At 41.1% G+C, this 25,366-nt stretch overlaps 1 protein-coding gene across 2 annotated transcripts in view; it reads right to left on the reverse strand.

Annotated features, from left to right (window-relative positions):
• Positions 1-25,366, reverse strand: part of LOC113145070 (forkhead box protein J3-like) — a 48,342-nt gene that overhangs the window by 5,733 nt on the left and 17,243 nt on the right. For both annotated transcript variants that reach the window (XM_026331410.1, XM_026331409.1), the window contains exons 4-9: positions 19,069-19,143; positions 15,883-15,966; positions 11,532-11,633; positions 8,052-8,210; positions 3,574-3,778; positions 994-1,272 (exon numbers count right to left, since the gene is read on the reverse strand). In XM_026331410.1, the coding sequence (XP_026187195.1) occupies positions 994-1,272; positions 3,574-3,778; positions 8,052-8,210; positions 11,532-11,633; positions 15,883-15,966; positions 19,069-19,143 (904 nt within the window). The remainder of the gene's footprint in view (positions 1-993; positions 1,273-3,573; positions 3,779-8,051; positions 8,211-11,531; positions 11,634-15,882; positions 15,967-19,068; positions 19,144-25,366) is intronic.

The raw sequence follows: 25,366 nt of genomic DNA on the forward strand, positions 1-25,366 counted from the left end.
TTATGTTTGAACAGCCCTTTTCTCGGGCCCGAGAGCTGTTTTGCAGAGGCACATGAGAGGGGCAAAAAAAACAAAAGACTGAAAATATGTGGAGGAGAAGCGTCTGATGCTGTTTGCATCAGCCCAGCCTCATAATATCATATGCTGTGGGACCTTATAGAGGGATGTGTATATTATAAAGGCAATGAGTCTGTGCAGAGACAAGCCTGTCCTGATGTGTTAGGAGGTGAATTGCATTTACACCACCGAGGCTTTGGGAGTGAGGAGAAACAGAATCACTGTTTGATGCTGTACTGCATCAATATATATGAGCTCATATGTATATTCTGGGGCTCCCTTTCATAAGCATTAGACAAAGGGTTTGAGAAATTGGTTTTACTGGGCACGCAGGGTTCCAAGGTAAAAGTTTCATCCATTTTCAGATTTTAGAGAAATCGAGTGACTGTGAAACAGGGTGAATATGCCATTAGTCCGATTTCATGGCTCTGGAAGAGTCTTAACAGGAAAACCTCTAGATGACGAGCATTAATATGAAGATGAGTACCTCCACTACCACTACGCCTTAAACGAAACATAAAAAGTGCTTTAACTCTGTTATGTTCATTATTTTTATTATTGTTATAAAAATCTATTTCTAGTGAGACATTAACAAGGTGAAACCAGGTGTCAGTAATCATTGGAGCCATTTTGGGACCAGGTTGTTATTGTCAGATTCCATTTTCTTCCTCTTCATAGTTATTATGACTCAGCTGCTTGTACTTAGAGTCTTTATGGTGGCAGGTAAATACCAACAGCATCCAAAGCTCATGGAGAGTAATTCAGTCATTTGCCATTGAGGAAAACAATGTGATGTCTTAATCCTTTTTAAATCACCAAGCTTGACATAATTCAATCTCCTACATCCTCCAATAGGCCCAGGAGACAGTGCAGCACCCATAGGTGACAACAAAGTCAGACATTGTCACTGCCATAGCCTTGTAACAGGAAACTCACCTGTGGCAGGGCAGGTCTGTCCTGTGTGACTCGGGTGGGAGAGAGACGGGTGCTGCTGGGAATGTGCAGGGTGCTGTTGGTGCCCGTGCGCCTGGTGCTGGTTGTGGGTAGAGTGAGGGGAGAGGTGCTGCTGAGCGTGGTGAGGGTGGTGCGACGACTGGCCGTGGTTGTGGTTGTGTTGGTGGTGGTGGCTGCCGCTGCTTCCCACACCAGGAGAGTGCTGGTAGGAGCAGGCAGTCCGGGACTGTTGGCTGGAGTCACCGGGCATAGCCATCAAACCTGGTGCAGCATAAAATATTAAAGACGGAAACAACAAAGAGGAGAACAATAAAAAAGACAAAGGACAAAACATAAACAATGAAGATAAATAAACTTAAGGCTTATTGAATCAGCTAAATCACACACTCAAAAGCAGTTTTTTACTACATCTGTAACAAAACTGTGTTTTTTGGTCAAATTCCTGGTGCTTTTAAATCCCCAAGCATCAAATTATAACAGCAAATCGCTTATGCCATTACCCAACTTGCTAATTAATGTCTTCTGAGCTCTAAAAAGACAGTTATACACATTTTCAGACTTGCTTTGATGCACAGAGTGAAAAGCCTTTTATAGAACATGACCTGTCTGAGCTTGTCTTCTCATGTTTATTACTTCGTATGGACACTTGTACTGAAACTTTTCCAAACAGCAAACTATTCAAACAGGTAAAGAATTCTCTACAGACGAACATAACTATTGATTGGTGGAGGAATAACGGCAGTAAGTTTTGATCTTCAGGCAGCTTGTACCACAATGATGTACAATAATGAGCACAACGTATTAGGAGAGAACTGCTTTTAATTCTTATGTTTGAGAGGAGTAACTATTCACAGTAACTACATATTAAGATAACGGTTCTATATTAAACCATGTGCTGAAAGTCCTTCCACATCTTCTATTCTTTTCTAAATTTAGCTTCTAAACACAATTTCAATTCAAGTCAAATTATCAAATGTGAAATTATCAAAATGTGAGACTGTTTTTGAACAAAGTGTGACAAACAGTGTGAAGAGTTGAGGTCAGTGATTCTCCAGTTGCTCATTACGGACATTTCCTTCCCTGACACACACACACACACACACACACACACACACACACACACACACACACACACACTATTGTTTGTCTGACATGTGACTGAGGATTCCTGTGAATGGCCCTTTCCTGGATGCACTGGTTTAGCTCGTGTGTTTTTCCTTTACTCTTCATCACTGATGATGACAGCTGCAGAAGCTGCAGAAGCTGCAGAAGCTGTAAAGCAGGCAGCTCCCCTGTAAAAGTTTCAGATGATGCTGCGTTGTGTTTTCACTGCCATCAAAGACTCGTTATGCTTCACCTGCTTGCAAAAGTGTTTTTTTTTTAATTCTGATTCCTTTATTCCCTGTGCTGTGCGTCTGTTCAGTGTTTTCTGACAAATGCTTTATAGCCACTGTTTTATCTGCTTATTTATTTATGATTTACTGGAAGTCTACACAGAGTTTTTAACTGCCTTGGTTTTGTTTCCCTCTTAATTTATTGGCTGTTGTTAGAGCTAAAGTAAAGTTGCTCTGTATCGCACTGAAATATGGGGCTTTAATCCCTTTCATTTTTATGTCCAATTTTGTATTTGCTCCAATTGATGATAGTATTTTTCCTCCTTATTGTTATACCTGTAATTCAGACAGATGAAGACCTGCCAGAAAAATGACTGAGGCCACCTGAGGAAGTTCCAGTCTGCTGTGTGGTCTTGGACTCTCTGGTGTTTTTCAAAGGAAATGATGAGCTGTCTGGGTGAGTCACTGCAACTCAAATTCTTAAATACAACGGCTGCAGAAACCGTTTCCTGCTAAGCCTCACACTTAGGGGACTGCTTCAAGCAGCCACTAAATGTATTTTCTTATTCATTTTGCGACTCTGTGCTATATCTTTTCTTTTCTTTTCTTTTTTCTTTCAACAAGTGTTCTTGTTGTCTTTGTCTTTTCTGTGTGCACACGCCTGACCACAAATTGGAGGGGACCTTGTCAGAGGCTAAATCCCAGCAGTGGTTGTGGAGCTCACCAGAGCGAATCGATCTGCTCCGTTACAGATCATACGTGGATGTGTATCCACGTATGATCGCATGAGGTCCAAGTGGGAGGAGGCCTGGTGACCTGAAAGCTTCAGGAAGCAATTAACAAGATGCATCACAAACTTTAGAACCAATCTAATTAGTTGCTATCAAAGCAGAACCCTTTGCTCTGCTCGACTGCAGATGTGTTTGAGAGTTTTTTTTCCTTCTGTTGAAATCTTCCTCTTAATTGCCTTTACTCATTTAAATAAGCGAGCTGTAAAATGCAGATATGTGCAACAACACATTGTTTGTTTATTAAAACACAATGGAGTAGGAGTTGTATGTTGTGGAGGTTAATACTGGAATGTACTGCAACGTTAAACCGTTTCAGTTTCAACAGGAGTTTAAGCTTGACAGTTAATTATGAGCATGAATTTTTATTTTGTGTCATGTGAGACACATGTGAACAGACACACACTAACTCACATACGGTAATGAGTGTCGGCACCCACCTGGCTGCGAGAAGGACTGCTCAAAGACGCACTTGTACAGACTGCGGAAAGAAGCGCTGAGGTCCTCAAAGTCAGAGAAGCAGAGCTGCTTGTCCCGTGACTCTGGGACAGGCAAACCGTACTGGGGCTGCGGGGGAGGCGGTGGAGGCTGGGCGGGCTGCTGGAGGCTCAAGGACTGGGATGAAGGCTCAGAGTGGCTACTCACCTTCAGACGGACACACAGGAGAGACAAGACACAGGTAGACTGTGAGAAATACAGACGAAGGAGGAAACTTTGTGAACGTCCTGCAATAAAAGCTCATCCTGGTCCACCCATCAGCAGCAGGAGCCAATCCCAGCAGACACTGGGCGAGAGATGGGGAACAGCCTGCACAGATCACCAGTCTGTCACGGGGCTGTCACTCACACCCACATTCACACCTTTAACATACACAACCTAACCCCAAACTGCATGTGGGAGGAGCCAGAGCACCTGGAGAAAAACCCACACAGATGCAGGGAGAACAAGCAAACACCACACAAAGAACCTAAGCAGAACTCGATCCCAGAACTTTCTCGCTGTGAGGCAACAGTGTTATCCACTGCTCCACCATGCCACATCATCATCCACTAAAGCACTAAACAGTCCAACAGAACATTCCTGCACATAGGTCCACATTTCTAGTAAATTACTGCTGAGTGAAGACACTGAGGTTCGATCATCTGCTTGGGACGTCTGTGTATGCAGCATACAAATACAACAACATCCACACAGCTTTAATGTTACTGTGGCCACATTATAGAGTAAATCCCACAATGCCGTCTCATAAATGGAATAATACTGTCAAATCTCAACCTGCATTGCATTTTACCTTTTGTCATCTCGGCACCTGTCGAAACACTCACTGTGTGTTTTTGATACTTTGAGACTTCACATGAGAAACTTACTCCTAATATCACACAGGTGATCTTATCCTGGAGGGTTTGAACACAAAGTCCCACACAGAAGAAGTACGCTGAAAGGTCTGATTCGGACTACAAAGCGATGTATGTGTCCAATACGAACTCTTTGTTCCAGAAACAGATTTAAAACACTCGTACACTATTCAAACACGAAGCCACATAAAAATTCACTGATGTTGCCATGACACTAAGCCTCAGACAGATACCATTAGCAGCTTGAATGAGACAGGGTTACCACAAAGCTCCAGACGATTCAATAGCGGAGAAGCGAAACCTCAGATTTCCAAGAGAAGAACCAGCCACATCGACGGGTTGGCAAAGTGAAGAATGTGAGGTCAACACTGGAGTGGGCTCCTGCCTGTCAGTCAATACACTGGGAAACTGAGTGATTTTAATAGCTGAACCTAATTAGAGAAACCTGAATTTCTACTGAAAGAGCTGCATTGTAAAATTATTAGAAACGTAAAATTCAATAGTAATCACATCTCTCCTCAAAGAATTTAATTATATTTTAAATTGAGCCTTTCAAATTCAATTTTCACATTAATTAATGCTACAAATATTCAGCCATTCAGTGTGATGATCATACCAAATTCAATTTCATGAAACTAAATGGAAATCTTTGCTGCCATTCATTTCTTTTCATAGAAACACACAAAGACAAAGGTACAGTGCTTCAGATTTCTATCAGAAATTGTGAATGTGGCCGGTCTTCCTCCACCCTCAATCATCTCATCCCAGCTGTCATCCTGCTCACCATCCACCCAGCAAACACAAGCAATTTGCTGTGATCAGCATGCCTACGCAAACACAAGCCAACTTAACATGACACATCCCCCACACATCTACCTCTACCCAGTAATGGCAGGCTTTTCATCAACTCTCTTGGTGCCTCTGAGATCTGTGACCAGTAATCACCGTCAGTCAGCCAGGTATCACCTGCATCAGGTAATGAGGCAGAACTAACCCTGATCCCACTGGACTAGACCACAGATGAGGTCTGAAACGACGGAGGAGGAGGGCGAGAGGTGGTGATGTGGTGCAGGGAAGAGGAAAACAAAAGATGGCCTCTAGAAATGAGAGGTTAACGAGATGAGATTGCACTGACCTTTGCTAATGCAGGTGGGAGGTGAGCGGGGAAAAGTGATTGATGGTAAAAAGGTGAGCAGCTGTTACAAGAGAAAAATAATGAAGAGTTGGGATTTTTCAGAGCTCCAGTAATTTTGGACCAAATGTTTCTGGAGCAACGCGAGCCTTTAAAAATTGTATTATACTGTATTTGGCCTAAAAGGACAAACACAAACACTTGGACAAACATATGAAATGCATTGAAAAGTCTGCACAACTTGATCAGACAGAACTTTAATGGGAAAATCAAGCTGTTGCGGCAGCATGAACAGAGTGACTGGAAGTTTTTATATTCATATTGAAAACTTATCAGAGGTTTATCTCCTGGGGGCATAAATAATATTTAATACTTATGTTCATACTCTATTACACCTCAGAGACAAATGTTGTACTATTTACTCCTCTGCATTTATCCGACAGCTACAATTACTTTTAATTTACTGTTCGGATGAAGGTTTTCCATGAAAACAAATTCAACATATAGTTGAAGATTAAAGCAGCTGTTCCCAACCACTTCTGTTTTGTGACCTCTTAAAAAGTACTTAGCAAGACACATTTGAGCCTCTAAAGTTTTAAGATTCAAAGAAGAAGAATTATCCAATATATCAATAATATTGACGTCACACCTTTTTACCTTGTGACTGCTGGAGGGGGCCCAGCCCTTTGGCTAGAAGCCCCTGGACTCAACTGTATGTAATGTAATTAAAATAGTTTCATATTCTTATAACAGTAAAAGCATTAATGCACCTATATCAACTGTGTCACCTATAATATCAGTGCGAGTACTTCTACTATTTGTCGTTCTTGTTTTTAGTATTTTAAGTATATAAGTATTTTTGATAAGCATTTCTTCCACCACTGGTGAAATAAATGTTTTCATAGCTGAAGCATTTTCTCAGGTTTATGTCCCGGGTTGGCTCAACCTGTTACTTCCTCAATACAAAGTCATCTTATTATCACCTCACTCAAAAACTACTGGTAAGACCAATAAATTCAAGTAGCTGAAGGACTTTGTTTTGTAACATGAGGAGTCATTTAAACAGCTTGTGTAAAATCTGGCCAAATACGTCTCAGTCTATCAGTGGTCTGCCAAGTTTAGAGTGTACTTCACACCAGCCAGGACCATAGGTGCCATAACAATAAACAATATGGGACAGCCTTGAGTGCGAGGGTGTTTACAGTATGAGGGGCCTAGTAAAAAGTGTGGTTAGTGTGAGTGGGTTGACTATTGGTTACCCTCTTTGGCTCAGGCTTCACACACACACACACACACACACACACACACACACACACACACACACTGCTCTGGCCATAGACACTCCACAATCTCAGCTGGTTAATGTCAGTGAACAAAATAAATCTGTTTTTAATTTGATGTAATCGTGGCCCTTAGTTTCAGCATGTGCTAACACTGGAGTGGTCGAGGCAGTTAAGGTGAACCGTCGACACAAACAGGAAGTTCACTTGATCCAACCACACCAGCATATTAGGTTTTAGTTTGTGGTGTTCAACCCTGAGGGGTTTGAGGGGCTGCAAACAGTATTGATAGTAAACTGCAAAACAAAATTCAATTCACGAGCTAAATGATCAATGCAGCTTAATGCAACATTCGCCAACAAGCAAATGTGTTTTTCAAGCCAGTCGGCACTTTCAGCTGCATTTTCACACATTTGAAAAGAAGAAATGATAAAAACAAAAACTTTTCTGGACACTAGCAACTTGATTTGCTTGAGGAGCCAAGAAAAACATTTTCTATAGAAAGAGCGACTCAAATTGGACTTTTCACTGATTGCATGTCTGTGTATCTCAAAGTAAAAGAACAGCAAATAAAAAAGTTCTGCTGCTGTGTTTAGTTATTGTTCAGCAAGGAGCAAAACTGAACTGAAGATATTTTGATGCTAAAAAAGACATAGACTCATTTGATGCAGTGCAGAATATATTGCATGTGTTTTCTAAGCAAAAGCAGCTAAACTGCAAAAGACCACTGAAGATTTATTTGCTTGCAGAGTCTGAACATCAGAAGAGACAATGAGACTTTGAGCAGTGCACTGCAGATCCAGCATACATGTCATTAGCTGGTTACCACCTCCTCAGTCTGCCAAGGGTGCAGCAGACACCTTCTGTATCGACTGGAAGTGTCTGGACGGGTGATTCAATCACCCAGATTATGTCAGAATCAGTTGAACATGGAGCATATAATACAAATTAATTTAGAATTATTTAACTAGATATATAATCCTAAACTAGCAGTTTAAGGTTTAAAATTAAAAGTCAAGATAAAAAGAAAGTGGCCGGTGTCTGCAGCAGCTTCGGGCCAGCTGCTGTCCTTGTTCAGACAGATGCAGGAAAAGAGAAATTCTCCTGCAGCAATCGTCAGACTGTCACCCAAAATAAAGAAAAGTTCTTACTGGTGTGTAGCTGTGTACGTTGCTGCTGCTGCTGACGGCAGTGTTAAGGTTGTTAAGGTTGACGGACGCCAAGCTCTGCTCTGAAAGACTGTTGCTCAGGCTGCCGCCGAGACTCCCGGGACTCTCGCTGCCTTCTGCCTCAGGGTTGTAGAGCGTTACCTGCACACAGGAACCAGATGCATGTTAACATGACAATACAAGGCACAGTATATAAAATGCAACATTGTTTTCATATTATATTATTTTTAAATATATTATTGTCCAATTGTGCCTATTTCATAACTCTCCCTCTGTTTGTTCATTCGCTAATTCATCACCAGACTGAAGTGAACAGTGTCCATCTTAAGAAGTTACCCATGCACCATTAACTTATGAGGCAGCTCGTGGGGAAAGATGGAAATTAAAGCGCTGAAAGCAAATTAGCCCTGCTTCCTCAAAGCCTCGAACCGGATCCTGTTTTCTCCTTGAACATGCTGATTTTGATGTCGTGATGCAGAAACCACCAGGTAACAGAAACCTGTTACCTTACTTTACTGTTTGAGACTTTGGCACCAATGAAAAGGAAACATACTGCACTGTACAATGCCTAGTGGTGATGGATCACAAAGCTTTTAAAAGGAAAGCCTCAAGATTATGTTGAATCATGTTTCTCTTGTTTTGTCTGAGTGTCAGTGCCTGTGAAGCAGAGCGCCAGCATTACCTCCAGGCTGCCTTTAATTGTATAGACAAATGTGAAAATACAGCCTTCGGGAGAGACGACATTAAACGCTCTCTGGGGCAGCGCTCTATCCTGCACAACATCCTGTAGCGGAAAAAGAACTTTGAGTGGTGAGTTTGAGTGTTAATCCTGAACGTTATTTTAAGTGGATTCGGTGAAATCTATAGTCAGTGAACCTGTTTTTCTCATTGCTGCGTTACTGTAGAAACAAGGAAAACATCATGTGGCTTACAAATTATTTTAAGTTTCTATCTGTGCTTTGCAAAAGGTTAGAAAATGCAGATAAAAACAACTTAGGTTTCTTAAAACACTTTTTTTAGACTTCAGTTCTAAGGAATTTAGGAATTAGAGTTAAAAAAGAAGCTGACTCTGAAGGCAATGATGACTAATAAAATCTTTCAGAAGGAAAATACTTTCTGTTATCCTAATTTCTTGTCACAGCACACTGACTCTCCAATACAATAACATGATCCTGGCTCAGTAGGATGTGGCATCAGCATCATATCACGAGGTCTTCCTCTCGCTGCTTGATTCATCGCTTTAAAACGTGCTGTAGAGCAGTGGCTAAGTTTTAGCGTCTCCTGGAGTAAAACTGAATCATTTGTAAAGTTAACCATCTATTTCCTGATGCTCTGGTCTCTACACCCTCTGCCTGTTTTAAGGACCGACTGCTAGCTGAAACATATATCCTGTCTGTCTACTCCTTCTTTCTTTTATCGACCAAAACCATCTTACAAAACACAAAGGCATTTTTTTTTCCATTGATGTCTCCATGGACCAAAAGTCCAATCCTCAAATCTGCTAATTTACAACAGTATAAATTTTCTTAAGCAGCTGGTCTTTACATTTAAGGATGTGGAACCAGCAAACGCTTTATATTTCAGAGCATAAATGACTACGCTCTGGTAATAATAGTAAGTACGTGACTATATAATGGCAGTGAGGATAATGCAATAATAATAAAAACTGTGATTCTAGTGTTTCCTATTGAGAAATTCTTGCGAGTACAAGTCAAGATCTGTGAAAAGAGCAGAATGGAAAACTGGAATAAGCTGTCAAGTCCAGACCTCCACATCAATTCCAGACCAAACATTCAGAGTTATGTGAGCCGCTGCTGCTGTGGGACAAATTTTCTCTGTGGTCGGGGTCAGACAGAGGGGTCACACGCCACACATCATCATTCTGCGTGTGTGTGTGTCCCAGATCAGACGTGCGTCAGAGGTCCCAGTCACTGCTTGATCCCTGACCCTCGTGCAGACAGTCACACCCAGTTTAGATTCTTAGTCTGTGTGTGTGTGTGTGTGTGTGTGTGTGTGTGTGTGTGTGTGTGTGTGTGTGTGTGTGTGTGTCATTTCATAAGGTTGTGTTTGAAAGTGAAGGGCTTTAAAACAGTCCAGACTACCGATGGTGAAAAAAACAGTTTTCAGTCGGGCACATCTCATATCCAGTTAATATTATTTTAAGCCTCAACAAGACTTAACACATCCTTCTCTGCAGCAAGTACAGATGACTCCATCTTATTGATTAATCATCATTACACACTATTAATCCATGAATTATCATTTGACCGGGAAAAGGAGCATCTTTCTCAGTTTTTCAACTAATTAAAACTCGTCTGTGTGATGGGACGAATACGCAGCAGCATCAAGTACTTACAGGTAGTAAACTCCACTCATGTACCTGTTCTGATCACTTTCCACCTCCCAATCACCAATAAACATTTGGTTTGAAGTTATTATTAATGAATTTGGCCAATTCTTTGTCTGACTTTTATAGGACTACAGTTCCCATAACTGTTGCTAACATGTTGACGTTGACCCAGTGGGTTATCTTCAGGCCATGAGCCCAGTTTCTTTCAGCCTATATTTATTTCTCAGCCTGTTAAAAACACGCCCAGTTAGCTTGTAGCATTTGTAATGAGTGTAATGACTCTCAGGCACATTTGAGGAGCATATTTAAAATGAGTTCTGAGTGGATTTATTTGAGGACATCAATGATAATGTCATTCTCTGAAAGTGTAAATCACGCTGAATCTAAAAATCTGTGTATTGTGTCTCTTGTCTTCAGATTTGACAGAGTTATGACTCAGAGAATGAGTAACTGCTCCAGCTCTAACTTCTGACTGGGAGTTTGAGTGGAACAAATCACCAGGCAAATTACAACAACTAACTTCAAGTTGTTTATACAACAGCACAATGCACTTGTCCCTATTCACCTGACACACTATCTTTGCCTCACATCTCATCCCTATCCCACGCTGCCCTTGAGCATGGGAGAGCTGAACAAATAATGTTTCTCCGCTGCTCTTCCAAACTACAGTTCACTTTGTGAAATGTAAATGAGTGTGGGCTCCCAAACATTCAGCTAAGGATTGTTTTCCTAATTAATCCATACATTCATAGTTTGTTTGACCGTGTTGTCGGTAAAACGTCAGATAACAGTGAAAATGATATATTATTATTGTATTAATTATTATATTATTCTTTAACTGAACAGCGTTACATGTCGTCATCTTCACATTAGAGAAGCCTGATCCAGCAAATCTTAGCCAGCGTTAATTAAGAAGTGACAAAAGCAATAAGTCAGTCACCCAAACAGATTCTTAATTTCCTGATCAGCCCCCTGAGTAATGGACTAATCACTAATCACCGTCTCCTATACCTGTGCTGGTGCTCTGTTGTTTCACTAACCAATCAGGACCTTATGGCTCCTCCGGCACAGATAAAAGCAAACCTTTCATAAATGGCAGGTGGGCGTCATACCTTGTTGGTTACAGCATTGATGGCCAGAGTGGGAGATGCCCCCCCTGACATGATGCAGTCCATTCTCAGAGACTCCGACTCCAGGCTGTAGGGAGTCGATGCCTGCGAGAAGAAGAACAGGATAAAGGTCTGAGACAGAGGACAGAGGAATCCAGTAGCCAAAAAAGAAGTGACACCAACACCAACCTGATGTTTTGGCATTTTGACATGTTACAAATCAATGGCTGAGCAGAATCACACGCAGCTTCCTCAGTTTCATGTCCTGGTAACGTACATGGCGGCTCATGGTCACACTTCATGGCTTAGTGAGATATTTCATTAAAGCAGTGAGTGTTCGACTTGTGCGAGGTAAGACAGAACCTTAATGGAAAAAACTCAACATATTTCTTTATCTGTGGGTCACGTTTGATGTTTGTACGATTCCCTACCTGCTGTGGCCAAATTCCAGTAGGTTTTATTGACACAGCTCTATTTTTAAACATAACTTTACCTCATTAAAGTTGAAATGTATGCAGCACGGCATAACAAACTCTAATCAGATCGTCTACTCCATATACTATGATGTTATTTCTAAATTGAGTTCAGTTTCCTCCTAATTAAGTTAATTAACTAATTAAATAATAACACCCCTCATGTTATACCATCATGTTTTCTTTCTGTCATCAATGCACACGACATACCTGGTATCAGTTTGAACTCTTACGCTTAAAGTGCTAAAGAGTTACAGCAATCTCTTGGAAATCAGCACTCCCTCATTAATATGCAAATGTACGCAGAAATGTGCTCCAAATCTAATCAGATCATCTACTCCATATGAGGCACCTGTGGTAGAAGCATGAACTTTCTGCAACGTATCGTTCTCCAGTTATTATGTTCACAGAATGTGTCCACAGAGTGTCACAGTGGCAGGACGTTAAAATCCCCCTGTAGCAAACGTATGAATAAAGCTGCATAAACCTACTTTAGCTATATTTTATAAAACACTCAGTTAATCATCTTCCATGAATCAAGTCACAGGCAAAAAGTGGCTTTAATCTAAAATCACTTATACCTTATTTTACTCACCAAACATTTGTTGCAAAGTTAAACAATACATGGTGTTTTAATGTACGTGGTATTTCCTTTAGCCTATGCTCACGTGGAGGAGAGCCGATGGAATCTGAATAGGTGTACAAATCAATTCATACCTCATCATTAATAGCAGGAAACATTTCAAATATGCTCCTGGAAAATACAGAGTTTCTATACGGAGGAAACGAAACAGGACAAACACTGAGACAATATTTTAGATCCTGCAAGTTCCTGATTCTTTACTGAAGAATCTCCGACATGCCACAGGCTCCAGCTATGTGAACCAGTCATGACATGTTTCATTTAAATTGCTCGACACTTAAACAGCCTGGAAAGTGGACACATCACTTGCACTTGATAAGATAAATCAAGCATCCTCATGCATTATTCAGGCATTTAAATGCATTCAGCAGCAGCTGATTCTGAGCTGCCTTCACAAAGAGCTAAAGTAGGGTTAACTGAGTGTGAGGATATGAGGAACCATTTCAACATTGATGAGTGGCTGAATTGACACCTGCAAAGTAAAAACAAAAACTAAAATAATAATGATGATAATAATAATAATAATGATATGAAAAAATGAGAACAACAGTTTTTGCTCCTTGTCTCAGTCCTTTCAGGGTTCAAGACAGCTTGCCTACCTTCCCAAACTGCTTACAGTAAGAGGATTGGTTGGTAACAATGCAATCTTTAATTTATGATAAACTCCAGCAAAAGGGGTTGTTGGTTCCCTGGTGGAGGCACTTAAAAAGCACACAATAAAGACGTGAGGAGAGGAGTGAGGGAGGCTTGTGGGGGTAGAAGTGGAAGAACGGGGAGTGAGATAATAGAGTGGTGATGGACAGACGTACAGAGGCATGCAGGAAATGAAAGAGAGTGATTACGCTGAGGGCACAGGAGATTCAGGCACTAAACTAAGTGTACATTGGATGTCTACACATTTATACAAAGCAGCTGACGTTTAGCCTCGCTGCCAACTTTAAATCTTTTCAATTGCACTGATGCTGTCATCGGGAGACTTTAAAGACTCCGACTGTGTGTAGCTTAGGTACAACAAAACAGTACAAACAGTGTGACAGTGAAAACAGTATGACATATTTAGCTCACCTTTTTTTTCAGGCGGCAACACTGCTATAAATCTTAGCACTTAAAACCTCCCTGTTTCTCTTTAGCCCATGTGACAGCCCACAGTGTGTCTGCCAGCAGTGCAAGTGAGGCGTAAGAAAAGGGGTCGAAGGCCCCATCCATGTAAGATGAGATGACAAGGCTCTGAATTAATTAATGTTTGTAATAAAAAAAATCGTTGGTGAAGAAAATATGTCTAACGGCAGCCCCGGGGCCTTCTGTGGTAATTAACTGGAACACAAGCCTAGAATGCTCCCACTCTTACTTCCTCCCTCCCTCCTTCCCCTCACAGCTCAACTATTTCCTCTCTTCTCTCCACCTTGATGTCTCTCTTTTTTCCTGCATCCCTTCTTCCACACTTCTTTTCATATTTCCCCCCTTTCTTTCCATTTTACATCAGTTTTTCCGTGAATGAGTAACTGTGATTGTGCACTTTACCGCTCCATGTCTGCCTGAAATCCCCGGAGAGGAGAAGGCTAGAGCAGCGATACAGGCAGACAGAGGAGAGAGTGGCAGACAAACAAACAAACACACACACACACACACACACACACAAAGATAATGGAGACGCACACACACAGGTTGACCAGTTGTGCTGCACCTTGATGACAGACTCAGGACAATGATTTTCTTTACACAACTAGTCAACGGCTGAACACCAAGATATGAAGTATGCAATAAAAAAATGCTGGAATTAAATACAGTGAGGGCTGAAGTGACGCTCAACCTTGGATGAAGGACCTGTTGTTGTGCTGCCTGAAGATTAGCACCGTCAATACGTCCTGTAACATAACTAATTTACATTTTTTATACTCTATTTAGTCTTTGTGGTACGTTCACTTCTTTTATGTTCTGAAGTGGAAGCTGAGTTGCACCGCTAATCGCTAGCACAGTCCTTTACTATTATTATTTCCAGAGTATGCATCTTCTTTTCAAGCATGGAGCACGTATCGGTTTATTTAACCCCAGTTGTTGTGTTTGATGTGTTTAATACTCCGTCTGTGCTCCATCCCTCATTTGGCTTTGGACATGAAATGTAAATGTCAGTGACTGTGATGACAGGTACGACTAAATGCAAAATATACTGTACAGTAATCAGAGACGGAGACAAGACAACAGAGCTGCATGCAGACAAAGGTGAGATAAGAACTGTGGTACATCACTGAGATGTGACTGTTGTGCTTTTGTATTCAGATCCTCAAGTTAATAGCTGAACTGCAGCTCCGCTCGCCAGGTTGATGGAGGGTTACGTATATTTATAGCCGCTGTCAATCTGTTTCCAAAAACCAATTTTCATTTCCATTTCTGTGTGTTCTCACATCTATTCTGTAGCTTGTTCCTGCTGTTTCTATGGCATCTTCAAAACTGCAAATATAGGAGTCTGTGGTTATCAGGCTTACCAACGTGCCCTGTAAAACTGCACATATGAAGTATTTGGTGAGATCTTCAGCAGGGGCGATGTTTCCCTGAAACCCCCGACCTTCTTGGCTTGTCCTTCGTTTTATTCACCTTGCCCATTATCCCACACAAATGTGAGCATGAGGTGCATCTTGTGCCTCTAGTCAAGCAACGTGGGCAATATTGGCCCACATCAGGTGCCACTGATTCATTTATTCCACTGAATCACAAAAATGACACATAACAGCATAAAATATTTGCAAATGTGCTTTAAACTGTCAAACTTTGCATTATTCAGTGAAGGTTTTGGTCTACTGTAACATCTCACTGCTCTGTCATGAGTAAACATCCCCTCATGGTCTGCTGGTCTGTCCTGGCACCACTACAGCTTGGAAACAAGACAAAGCCTGTTCACACACACACCAGAGATTTCTGTAGCACCTCAGGTGCTTTTCCCATTCTCTCATTTTTCTGCTCATGCGTCGAGCTACGCCCTGACCCTTCACTCACACGTCGCTCAGCCTCATCCAAGTCATGGCTTTCGTCCTTTTCAAGAACGTGAGCTTGAAATTATTTGGAAACTTTGAAAAAGAAGAAGGCGAAATAATGTTCTTCCTGTGGGAGATGCCTCAAATCACAATTCAGTCTTTAATGTGGAAACATCTGTCGAAACGTCAGTTGATTGTTAACATTATAAGGTTTGCAAAGGCTCCAGTGTCAAAAGGAGGATTTTAATGGGCACAGATAAGGTACCTACCCTTTCTCCAGAGCGCGGCCTCTTCTTTGGCCTGCTGGGTACTGTGTCTTCCTTAGGATTGGTGTCTATGGCCCAGTAGGAACCCTGAAGATTGACCCCAATAAAACAGACAGTTAAACCTTGTGTTTGTGCATTTCTCCAGTGCTCTTCCATTGCTCTGTGGGTCCTTGGCCAACGTTCATATTCTTGCTTTTCCTTCAAGTTTAAGTCCACAAAAATTACTACAATCCAAAACAGAAACATCACAGAGAGAAATCACCAATACTGCATCACAGGTACCCAGTACTACAGTATTATTACCTTTAAAACAAATACAAACATATGCATCGAGAATAAAGGTACCTCCTACAGTACACGATCAGTTATTGACCACTGAATCGAACAGTGAAATGAAATGATCAAATTGTCTTTGAATATACGTTTGACAATTTAACTAGTTACCCCCCATCTCCACATTATTAACAACAATATTAATCCTTAGAGGAGAAACTAGTTTGGTTGTCCATGCATGTTGGCAAAGAAGCAAGTCAGAATCCTCCAAGAATAGATTAGTGACGCCCGCCTCGCTGGTAATTAAAAAAACCTTGTGTTTAATCAATCTCTGCCAATAAAACAAACAACATACTGTATATTAAGTGAAATTCTGAATAGCAGCAACTGTGCATATAAAGAGAAATCTAAAAATTTATGTGAAGAACACACCAGAGCTATAAATCAGCCAGATTAATACAGCTGCTGATATATATTCCTATTGGTTCATACAGTAAACAACGAACAAGAACAACAAGAAACTACAGTACAAAAAATATCAAATTAGTTCTGAGGTCAATTAGAGGTGTGTTTCTATTCCATGGTTTTATCTCATCATTAAATTTAAGTAGAAAATGCTCTCGGTGGATCAAACCTGATCAGGACTGTGAAATATTGTCATCAGTACAGGCCTCAGCACTTTTGGTCGAGCTATTAACAAAATCTGCAGCACAGGAAACAAAAAAGTACCGAACGTACCGATAAAACATCCTTGCCTCTATAATCAGTCGCTCCATGACTGTTTATACTGCTAAAAACATGGAGAACTGATCAAACTGAACTTCTCCTCTAGTAGTTAAAGCATTTGTACATCCAACATTTTTATAAACATGTTCATCCTGTTTTTATTGTCAGCAGTAATACTGTTACCCCAGTGTGTAATTGCATAAAACAAGATACTGGTCACAAAACTCTGGCAAAAAACATTTAGAGGTTTTTTACTGGTCTTTAATTTCCAGGGGAAAACAAGAAGCCCAACTTCATATGAATATAAATGCACAGATGTTTGTTTGAGGAAACTATTTCACTTTTAAACCATATTGTAAATAATGACCCAGCAGTGTTTGGGTCTGACTTCATGCATTTTCACTGTGACCACTGTTTTAGATGATGTTTAAATTAGATTTGAACACACGCTGTATATTCTATCTATTCTATCTATAACTTTATTACCCGTCAATTTATATCTGAGTTACATCCATCACATCCTTTTTTCTAACTTTAGAGGGAAATGTCAGCTCAAGGTGCTTCAGTGTCACTAAACAGAAAAAGCAGATTGAATCTCCTTTAGCGTCGATCTACAACACCTGGTCTTATTCCACTTCTACATCCAATTAGATTTCACTACATTTGCTTTTCCTATATGCTCCTGTTTCCTTTCCCCAGAAAATCCACTGAAATCCTTTGGATGCACGATGGTGAGACGGAGCAGCATCCAAAATAAACACACACAATGAGAGATGAGGAAATCAATTGCTCCTTGATTTCCTCCTGGTCTGATTTCCCCCACATTCATTTTTCCTCTTCCCTCCCAAGAAGGTCCAAAGCTGCTGCCTGAATTCAGGAGCTGCATCCAGGCCACACACGCACAAACACACGGCTCGTCTCTCAACACCCTCCCACCACCACCTTCTCCATCCCTGCCTCTTCTCCTCCCACTGTCTCTCAGTCCCACATCGCTGAGCAGTACACAGCCAATTAACGTTAGCACATGCATGATTTAGCTTCTCCCGTCTCTCTGTGGCTTCAAACATCGCATGTACGTTCAACTTCTCTACGCACACGTGACCTCCCCCCCACGCTGAGCTATTGACCGCTTCGATCCACCGTGTGAATTAAGGTGCTGGTCAGGTTTGAGTCAGGCTAATCAGGAGGAGCCGCTCTCTTTGTGTCTTTGCAGACTATAGGCTTCCACTCCAACTCAAGGATTTTTTTTTGAATTATTTAAACATTCTTCCCCTTAATTCATTTTTCAATGGCTCCAAAATCCCCGCAGCCTAGAGAAACTCCCTCCTCCACCTCCCGCCCCGGCCCCCCCCCCCAAAACAAAATGAGCAGAGTTTTGAGAGCTCAATGAAAAGTATTGGCTTGTCAGTTTTTGTAAAAGTGGTGGATTACTTCTCATGTTAACCCCGTGATGAGTTGAAATTCAGACATTTGAGCTTTTATTAAAAAATCTTGTAAAGACAAGCTTCAGTGATCAGCTGTAATTATGTACTTTCCCCGTCTGAGCAATTCCTTCGATTCAGCACAAACAAGGACTTGACAAATTGTTGTTATCAACCCGGCGCTCCTGAAGTGGCTGTGGCAATTCTGCTTCCTAACCACAGGAGCAGCAGTGGTGAAACATATCTAAAGCTTCCTCCTTCCTAAAGCTGATTGTGTGTGCATGTGAGAGAGACTGAATCGGGGCCTAATAAAGCATAACAGATGCATGAACGGCCTCACATCTGAAGGAGTGTACCCACATATACTTATTATTCATTACTCCCTGTACCACATTATTACTTGGCAGAATCAATATCGGAAGAGCTGCAGAAAACAGAGAAAGCAGCATTAAGCATTCAGCACAGCCGGTTATGGAGCTACAAATTGCTTTTAACTGCACACACTCCATGCGTGTGCGTGCGTATGTGTGTGTGTGTGTGTGTGAGAGAGAGAGAGAGACACACAAAGAGAGAAAGGGAACAAGCGTGAGTGTCTTTGGGTGCACAAATGTGCGCACACGTGTGCTCTTGTGCCGCACATGAAAAGTAATCGCTGTAGCCTCTGCCTAATTTGTAAGCTTGCTGAAGAAGGCTTGCACTTTCATTGTGTGCTGCACCATAATTCAAGCCAGGCTTTTCAGTCACATTACATTGTTCAGGAAATACTTACTTTTCCAGGGTCGTCTTTGGAGCGAGGCACTTTAAGAAAACACTTGTTCAAGGACAGGTTGTGTCGTATAGAGTTCTGCAGGGAGAGACAGGCAGAGAGAAGGGAAGGGAAAGAAAAGGCAGGAGAAAAGACAAAACAGGACAAAAAAAACGTTAAAGTCTATTTTAATGCTAAATATGTTTTTGGTTTTTTTTTTGAAGTACTTTTTAGTCTCTTTACTACTGTATACGATCAGCTGAGTCTTAGTCCAGTATGTACTATTCACGTGGGGCAGCAGCACTTGGCCTTTTTCTAGACTAGCTTGGGTATTTTCACCTCTAACTCAGTATGAGAAGCAGGATGACACCACCCCAGAGGTCACATGATAAAATATTCCTTCATCAAACCAACATCGTGTCTCTGTTAATTCTCTTTTTATGAGTTGAAGTCATTCCTAACCTTTGATTAGAGGATTACAGGTCCCACAAAGAGGCTGTGTCTTTTTAAGGGGGTGCACTGCTCGTGCTAATGACACATCCCTCATGGCCCCTGTGCACGTTTGAAACAAGGCATCAACATCCCCATTGGTGATGAATCCACATTTTATATGTTGCATTTTCAGTTGAAGGATGTTTTTTTGTCTTTGTCTTTAATTGACTATTTTTAGCTCCTCTACTTAGTTAGTATAGTCACAGCTTAGGTTAACCTGTACCTACCGTTAACCTGTTCCTACCGTTAACCTGTACCTACTGTTGACATCTCCCTGGTCAGGCTTTTGACGCCTGGCAGTAAAGGAACTTTGACCCAGTCTGTGTTAGACCTCAACCAGTTTCAACAGTGCTGGGTCTGGACTACTAGTGAACGTACTCTACCAAGTAGAGCAGAGCTTTGGTTGCACGGGAGTCAAATGTGAGCTGTTACTCCACAGATTCAGGCGACTGCATTGTCACTCCTTGATTTCTTGATGACTGGAGCAAATTTGTTCTGTCAGACACAGACAGACATCGAGGCGGGCTGAGCATCAGTGGCTGGGTGTCCCAGTCTGGGTTTATTTTGGAATATGAGAAGGTGTGCTCATTGTTTTTGAATCACAGAACAAATTGTGAGGGGAAGCTGATATTTCATGATTTGTAACGCCTCTTTATTGTTTGTGTGTGTGAGAGAGAGAGAGAGAGAGAGAGAGAAGGCCCACAACAGTGTAGGCTAACCTGACATGAACCTGTTCTCCCTTCAGGCTCCTGTTCACTCATCTTCTGTTGCTAATTAATACCACTGGGGAGGAGGAGGGGAGGAGACAGAGGGATGGGTGGAATTTCTTTTCTCCTTCTCCTGGGCTCCCACTGCTCAACATCAGCTTTGTTTCTGAAAGCCACCTACTCTCTGTCTCTAGCACACTGTACCAGCCCAGGCCACCTCTGCCTCGGCCTGCTCCTCCTCCAGGAAAGCTGCGACAATCCTTGACCGCTCTGCTTAGCGGGTCACTGGCTGCTTGTGGCCGTCCATCAAAAAATGTATGACAGCCGGGTGATGAAAAAAGGCAACGAGGACTGCTACCAGCTTGGCACACAAAGGCAACCATCTGTTCCAAAAACTTTCCTGTAAGAGGTGGAGATGGGATCATTAATACAGAGTCCTCGCATCAATTCAGCAGCCAGCCCGTCTAGCTTTGCTAACCTGCACCTACTGCTTGTTTATTGACACACCATTTTTTATTACCCATGCAGTTTCTGCACAGCTGTTTACTACATTTAATGTCTATATATAACTATCTATATTTTCGCACTAAGCCAAACCTTCAAGTGCCAACATTAAAAAAAAAAAAATTCACCTCGGCCAAAGTTTATTAGTAAAATATTTCTGGTACATTTATTTAAAGGAGCGATATGATGTCCCCTACATTAAATCAAGAATTGGAAATATTATTTCTAGGATGATTTGTGGGGCACAGGAAGCTTATTTTCCTCAGGAATATTCCTTGAGCTGATAATAGTGTTAGTAATGTGGCATACTCACAATATATATTACAATAGATCATTTAGAGTAATGCTGAATTTTAGTTGTCATAATAATGGCACAGAACAAGATGTTAGCAAACCTACGTCAGAATCATGAATCATGCATCTTCCTTAGATGACATTTGACACAGACCCAGTGGGTCAAAGATGATCCAATGATCAAGAGATAAAGGACCACCAAAGTTACTACTATTGCTTATAATGGTTTCATGGAAACGCATCCAATAGACACTGAGATATTTCAACTTTGACCAAAGTGATGGACGGTCATCAATAGAGTGCAGCCATAAGGCCGGCTAAAACCCTGGTCTTGGGATTTGGATGTTATTATTACATTATGACATATAGCAGCTTATATGGGTGTATAAATGCTCAAACCCCTTAAAATATGCTTTGTAATATCTTGGTACCCACAAAAAACTGCCAGCATTTTATCTACATGGTTTATGTTTATGGGCAACGATACAGTGAAATTTGGGTGTTTCTGTTTCACACCCAGTGTGATATTATAATATTATATATATATATATATATATATAATGTATTATGTAGTATGTATTATTATAATATTATGATTACACAGAGTTTTCAGTTCAGATTTACAGGTTGATTCTTTCTGATTGTTTTGACCATTTAATTTAGACTATGTAGTCTCTGTAGCATGAATTCCCCACATGCACATGCACTTGCACTCTCTTAACAACAACAAAAAGGTCAATGACACATAAAACTGCTTCTGTAAAAAAGGTGGACATAAAGAATGAAAAGAAAGAGCCGACCACAGTTTCCCTGCTCAAAGAACCTCAAGGACACACCGAACATGTTCGAGGAGGAAGCTGCGTGTGTTTCAGCAGATTTAGACGGATCATACACGTGAATTTCTCGTTTCCTGAATGCTATGAAAACAGTAATCACCTCAGAATGGTAATAGTCACCATCAATAAGTGTACTGATTAGTGGGAATGTGAAGTAAGATAATGAGATTCACTGCAGTGTCCTCCTTCCACCCACTCCCTGCCCTGCCTGATTAATGAGCGTACTGGGCCAGGCTGGGGCCACGCCATTCCTGCCCAGCAGCTGATAGATCACACCGTCAAGCATCATCTGTGTGTGTCTGTGTTAAAAACAAGAAGGGCACTCAAGTAGGCTACTGGTTTGGCCCCACAACTTCAGCATGAAAAAAATGATATACACAACATAAACACTTGCTGTTCCCACAGCAGGAAAACATGTCAGTCTGTAAACGCAGTAGAAAAGTCTCCTGCTTGTCGTGACGCAGCCAAACAGACCTAATCAAAATGAGCTCTGTGGGACTATTTTTTGTTTTTCACACACTACTGATTTTTGTATACCAAGCTTTAAGCTGCTGTCATGCTTCTTCAGAACCGCTTGCTGGACGGTCGTACGGCTTCAGAAACGACATCAGATTAAGGGGACTGCACCCGACCATTTCTGCAACTTTTCTAAACTTTCAAAGCAGCTTGGCCAGTTGTGTGGAGGTGAGTGAGCAGCCAGTGTTTGAACTACTCTCTCTAGCTTTCTTTTTTCATTTGTTACACAACTATTTCCATTACTTTTCACACTGAGTGCAACATCAAAGGCTTTCTAGGACAATTGTCTGAAAATGTGCTCCATTATCCCCACTTTTTAAACCAAATTGCAGCCTCCTCCTCTCTATCATGAACACTTTTTCACGACGCATTGCAGTTCAGAAAAATACTAACATATTTCATTTCAAACGTAGCTGGACAACACCTGAGCTACTTCTGCTCAAGCCTGACCAGACATTTAGCCTCTCCAGCTTTGAGGTATCCCTCTTTACAAACTTTAAATACAAACCAAACTACTTAATTTTATGGTAGGCCTCAAAAATATAAAGAAAATGACTTGGATTTATTTGGAGCAGAGATTCAAAAACCTCACATTCATCAGACTGAACTTCTAGGATATTTCTGTTTAGTGATTAACATTGTTTATAGCATTAACCTGAAGTAAGTATTTAAATAAGATACATGTGATAATATAAAAAGTGTGATTTTAATACATATAAAGAAAAATTTGCCTGATTTTCAACCACATTCCTATATTTCAATGTTTGTATCAATGAACAACATTAAACATTAATCAGTATTATTTATGCAAAGAGCTGTTTGTAAACACTTCCAATATTAATTTATAAGTATCTGATTCATTGATCACACCTGAGCCTGGAGGAACATGGGCTGCCCACTCCTGTATTAGCTGATCATCTATGTACCATTAAATTATACGTCCCAGCAGGTTGTTTAAGAAAAGTGAAATTATGTTGAAATTGTGATACTACAGCCTGAATAACAATCATTATTTAATGATTATGTAATTAAATAATTATATTTGAGATTAACACCAGTAACCTGAGGACAGATTTTACTGCCAAGATGGATGTATGGATAAATGTATTTGAAGTGCAGACAGCTCTATAATGTATACGTAGACTTTCCAAAATACCCCTTAATTTTATGGGTTTCTGGGGACCAAAGAGCGAGCTATTATTAGATACATGAGGTTTTGTGGAAGCATGTGAGGTATGTAGAGCATATGTGTTTATGTGTGTCTGTGGTAGCAGGTTCTGCTGCTTAACATCGGGCACAGCATTCTGGACTTTAAGAGTCTAGTTATATAAGGCGGGCTTGATAAGCATGGATGACTTTTTGACAAAATGCAATGTGATATAATGTGATGTGTGACAAAAAGTCAAGTTTTGGAAACATGCTTTCGGGTGGAAAGGAAAGACAGGAAAGGAGTGTAAGACTGCGTGTGAGTGAGTGTGTGTGTGTGTGTGTGTGTGTGTGTGTGTGTGTGTGTGTGTGTGTGTGTGTGTGTGTGTGTGTGTCCATATGTCTTTGTATGATTGTTTGGACTAATTTAAGCTACACACCATCATTGTTAGCACATTCTGGTCAAGGTTAAATTAGGTCTAGGTTAGTTTAGGTTAGGGTTTAGAGGAGGCATTTAGTTGTGATGGTTAAGGTTAGGACCAGAAGCTGTTTTCATTCGTGTGTATGTGTGTGTGTGTGTGTGTGTGTGTGTGTGTGTGTTGATGAGCCCGAGAAACTAATCAAACAAAGAATGATGAGGTTGAAAGTCGACAGAAATGGTTGAAGTCTTCAGAGTATGTGGATGTGACAGTGCAGATGAGGGAGGGTGCAGAATAAAGGAAGCAGTCGCCACAGGTGGTAAGCTGTGTGTGTGTGTGTGTGTGTGTGTGTGTGTGTGTGTGTGTGTGTGTGTGTGTGTGTGTGTGTGTGTGTGTGTGTGTGTGCAGATAGAGCAAAGAAACAGGTCACATGGAGAAGACTGAAGTTACGTAAGTGGGTAGGTTTGGAAGATTTGGGTCACGGCAGCCGATTTTAAAAAGGGGTAACATTAGATGGCATTTTTTCCTCTGAACTGAATTACAAACAGGATTAAGACGAGAAACAACAAACACCTTATACCAAAACAATGCAGAGTGATTGGTTGGTGCAGTCGGGTGCACTGGAGGACGTGCACAGATCAATCGGAAAATATTTGCAAAGCAGGAGGAAGTCTTCTCACTTGGCTCATCAGATGAACAACTCTGGTGAAAATATGTGGTTCACAGGTATAAGCCTAGTCGCATAAGAACGAAGGAGGTCTGCTGAGGCTTCCAATCAACATTTCAACTGTGATAAACATCTCAGACAATCTACTATTAGGCAGAGAGCCATTTCCTCCACCGATTTCACATTCGAACCCTTCCAGCGGTTCACAGGGCAAAATCTCTTGCTTTCCCTGGAAGGCTTTTATAGAGAAACATCTGCAGGCTGTGTTGGGCTTCAGCACTAAAAAGTAAATAGTTGGTGAGACACTGTTCCTGATGGAATTAAAAATGTACTTCACACATAATACACCATGTTAGCAATTAGGTACAGATATCAACGCTTGTTTGAAATATGAAGTGCAAGTGTGGAGTTAGCACATAAAAGAAATACTGTACATAACACAGGACAAAATAAACTTCCAAATATTAGTGTCAGTGCACTGTTGTGTGAACATACGGGGTTACTGTGGTTTTCAGATGGGGGAGCTTCACAGGCTGGAGGAAGCGTGAGCTGTTACTCTTTAAGGTATTGCTTGAAAATACATCCACTAATTGACTCGGCTTCACTTCTGTGGCTGTGTAAATCCCTCTGAAATATCTGCTCAACTGAGCACAAGCAGGGAGACTGAGGTCAAAGAGCAAAAGGGTTGATGGCCAGGGTATTAACCTATGGAAAGCAAAAGGAGTCGCATGCACACAGAAA

The sequence above is a fragment of the Mastacembelus armatus genome, chromosome 7 (assembly GCF_900324485.2).
Source record: "Mastacembelus armatus chromosome 7, fMasArm1.2, whole genome shotgun sequence".
NCBI lineage: Eukaryota > Metazoa > Chordata > Actinopteri > Synbranchiformes > Mastacembelidae > Mastacembelus > Mastacembelus armatus.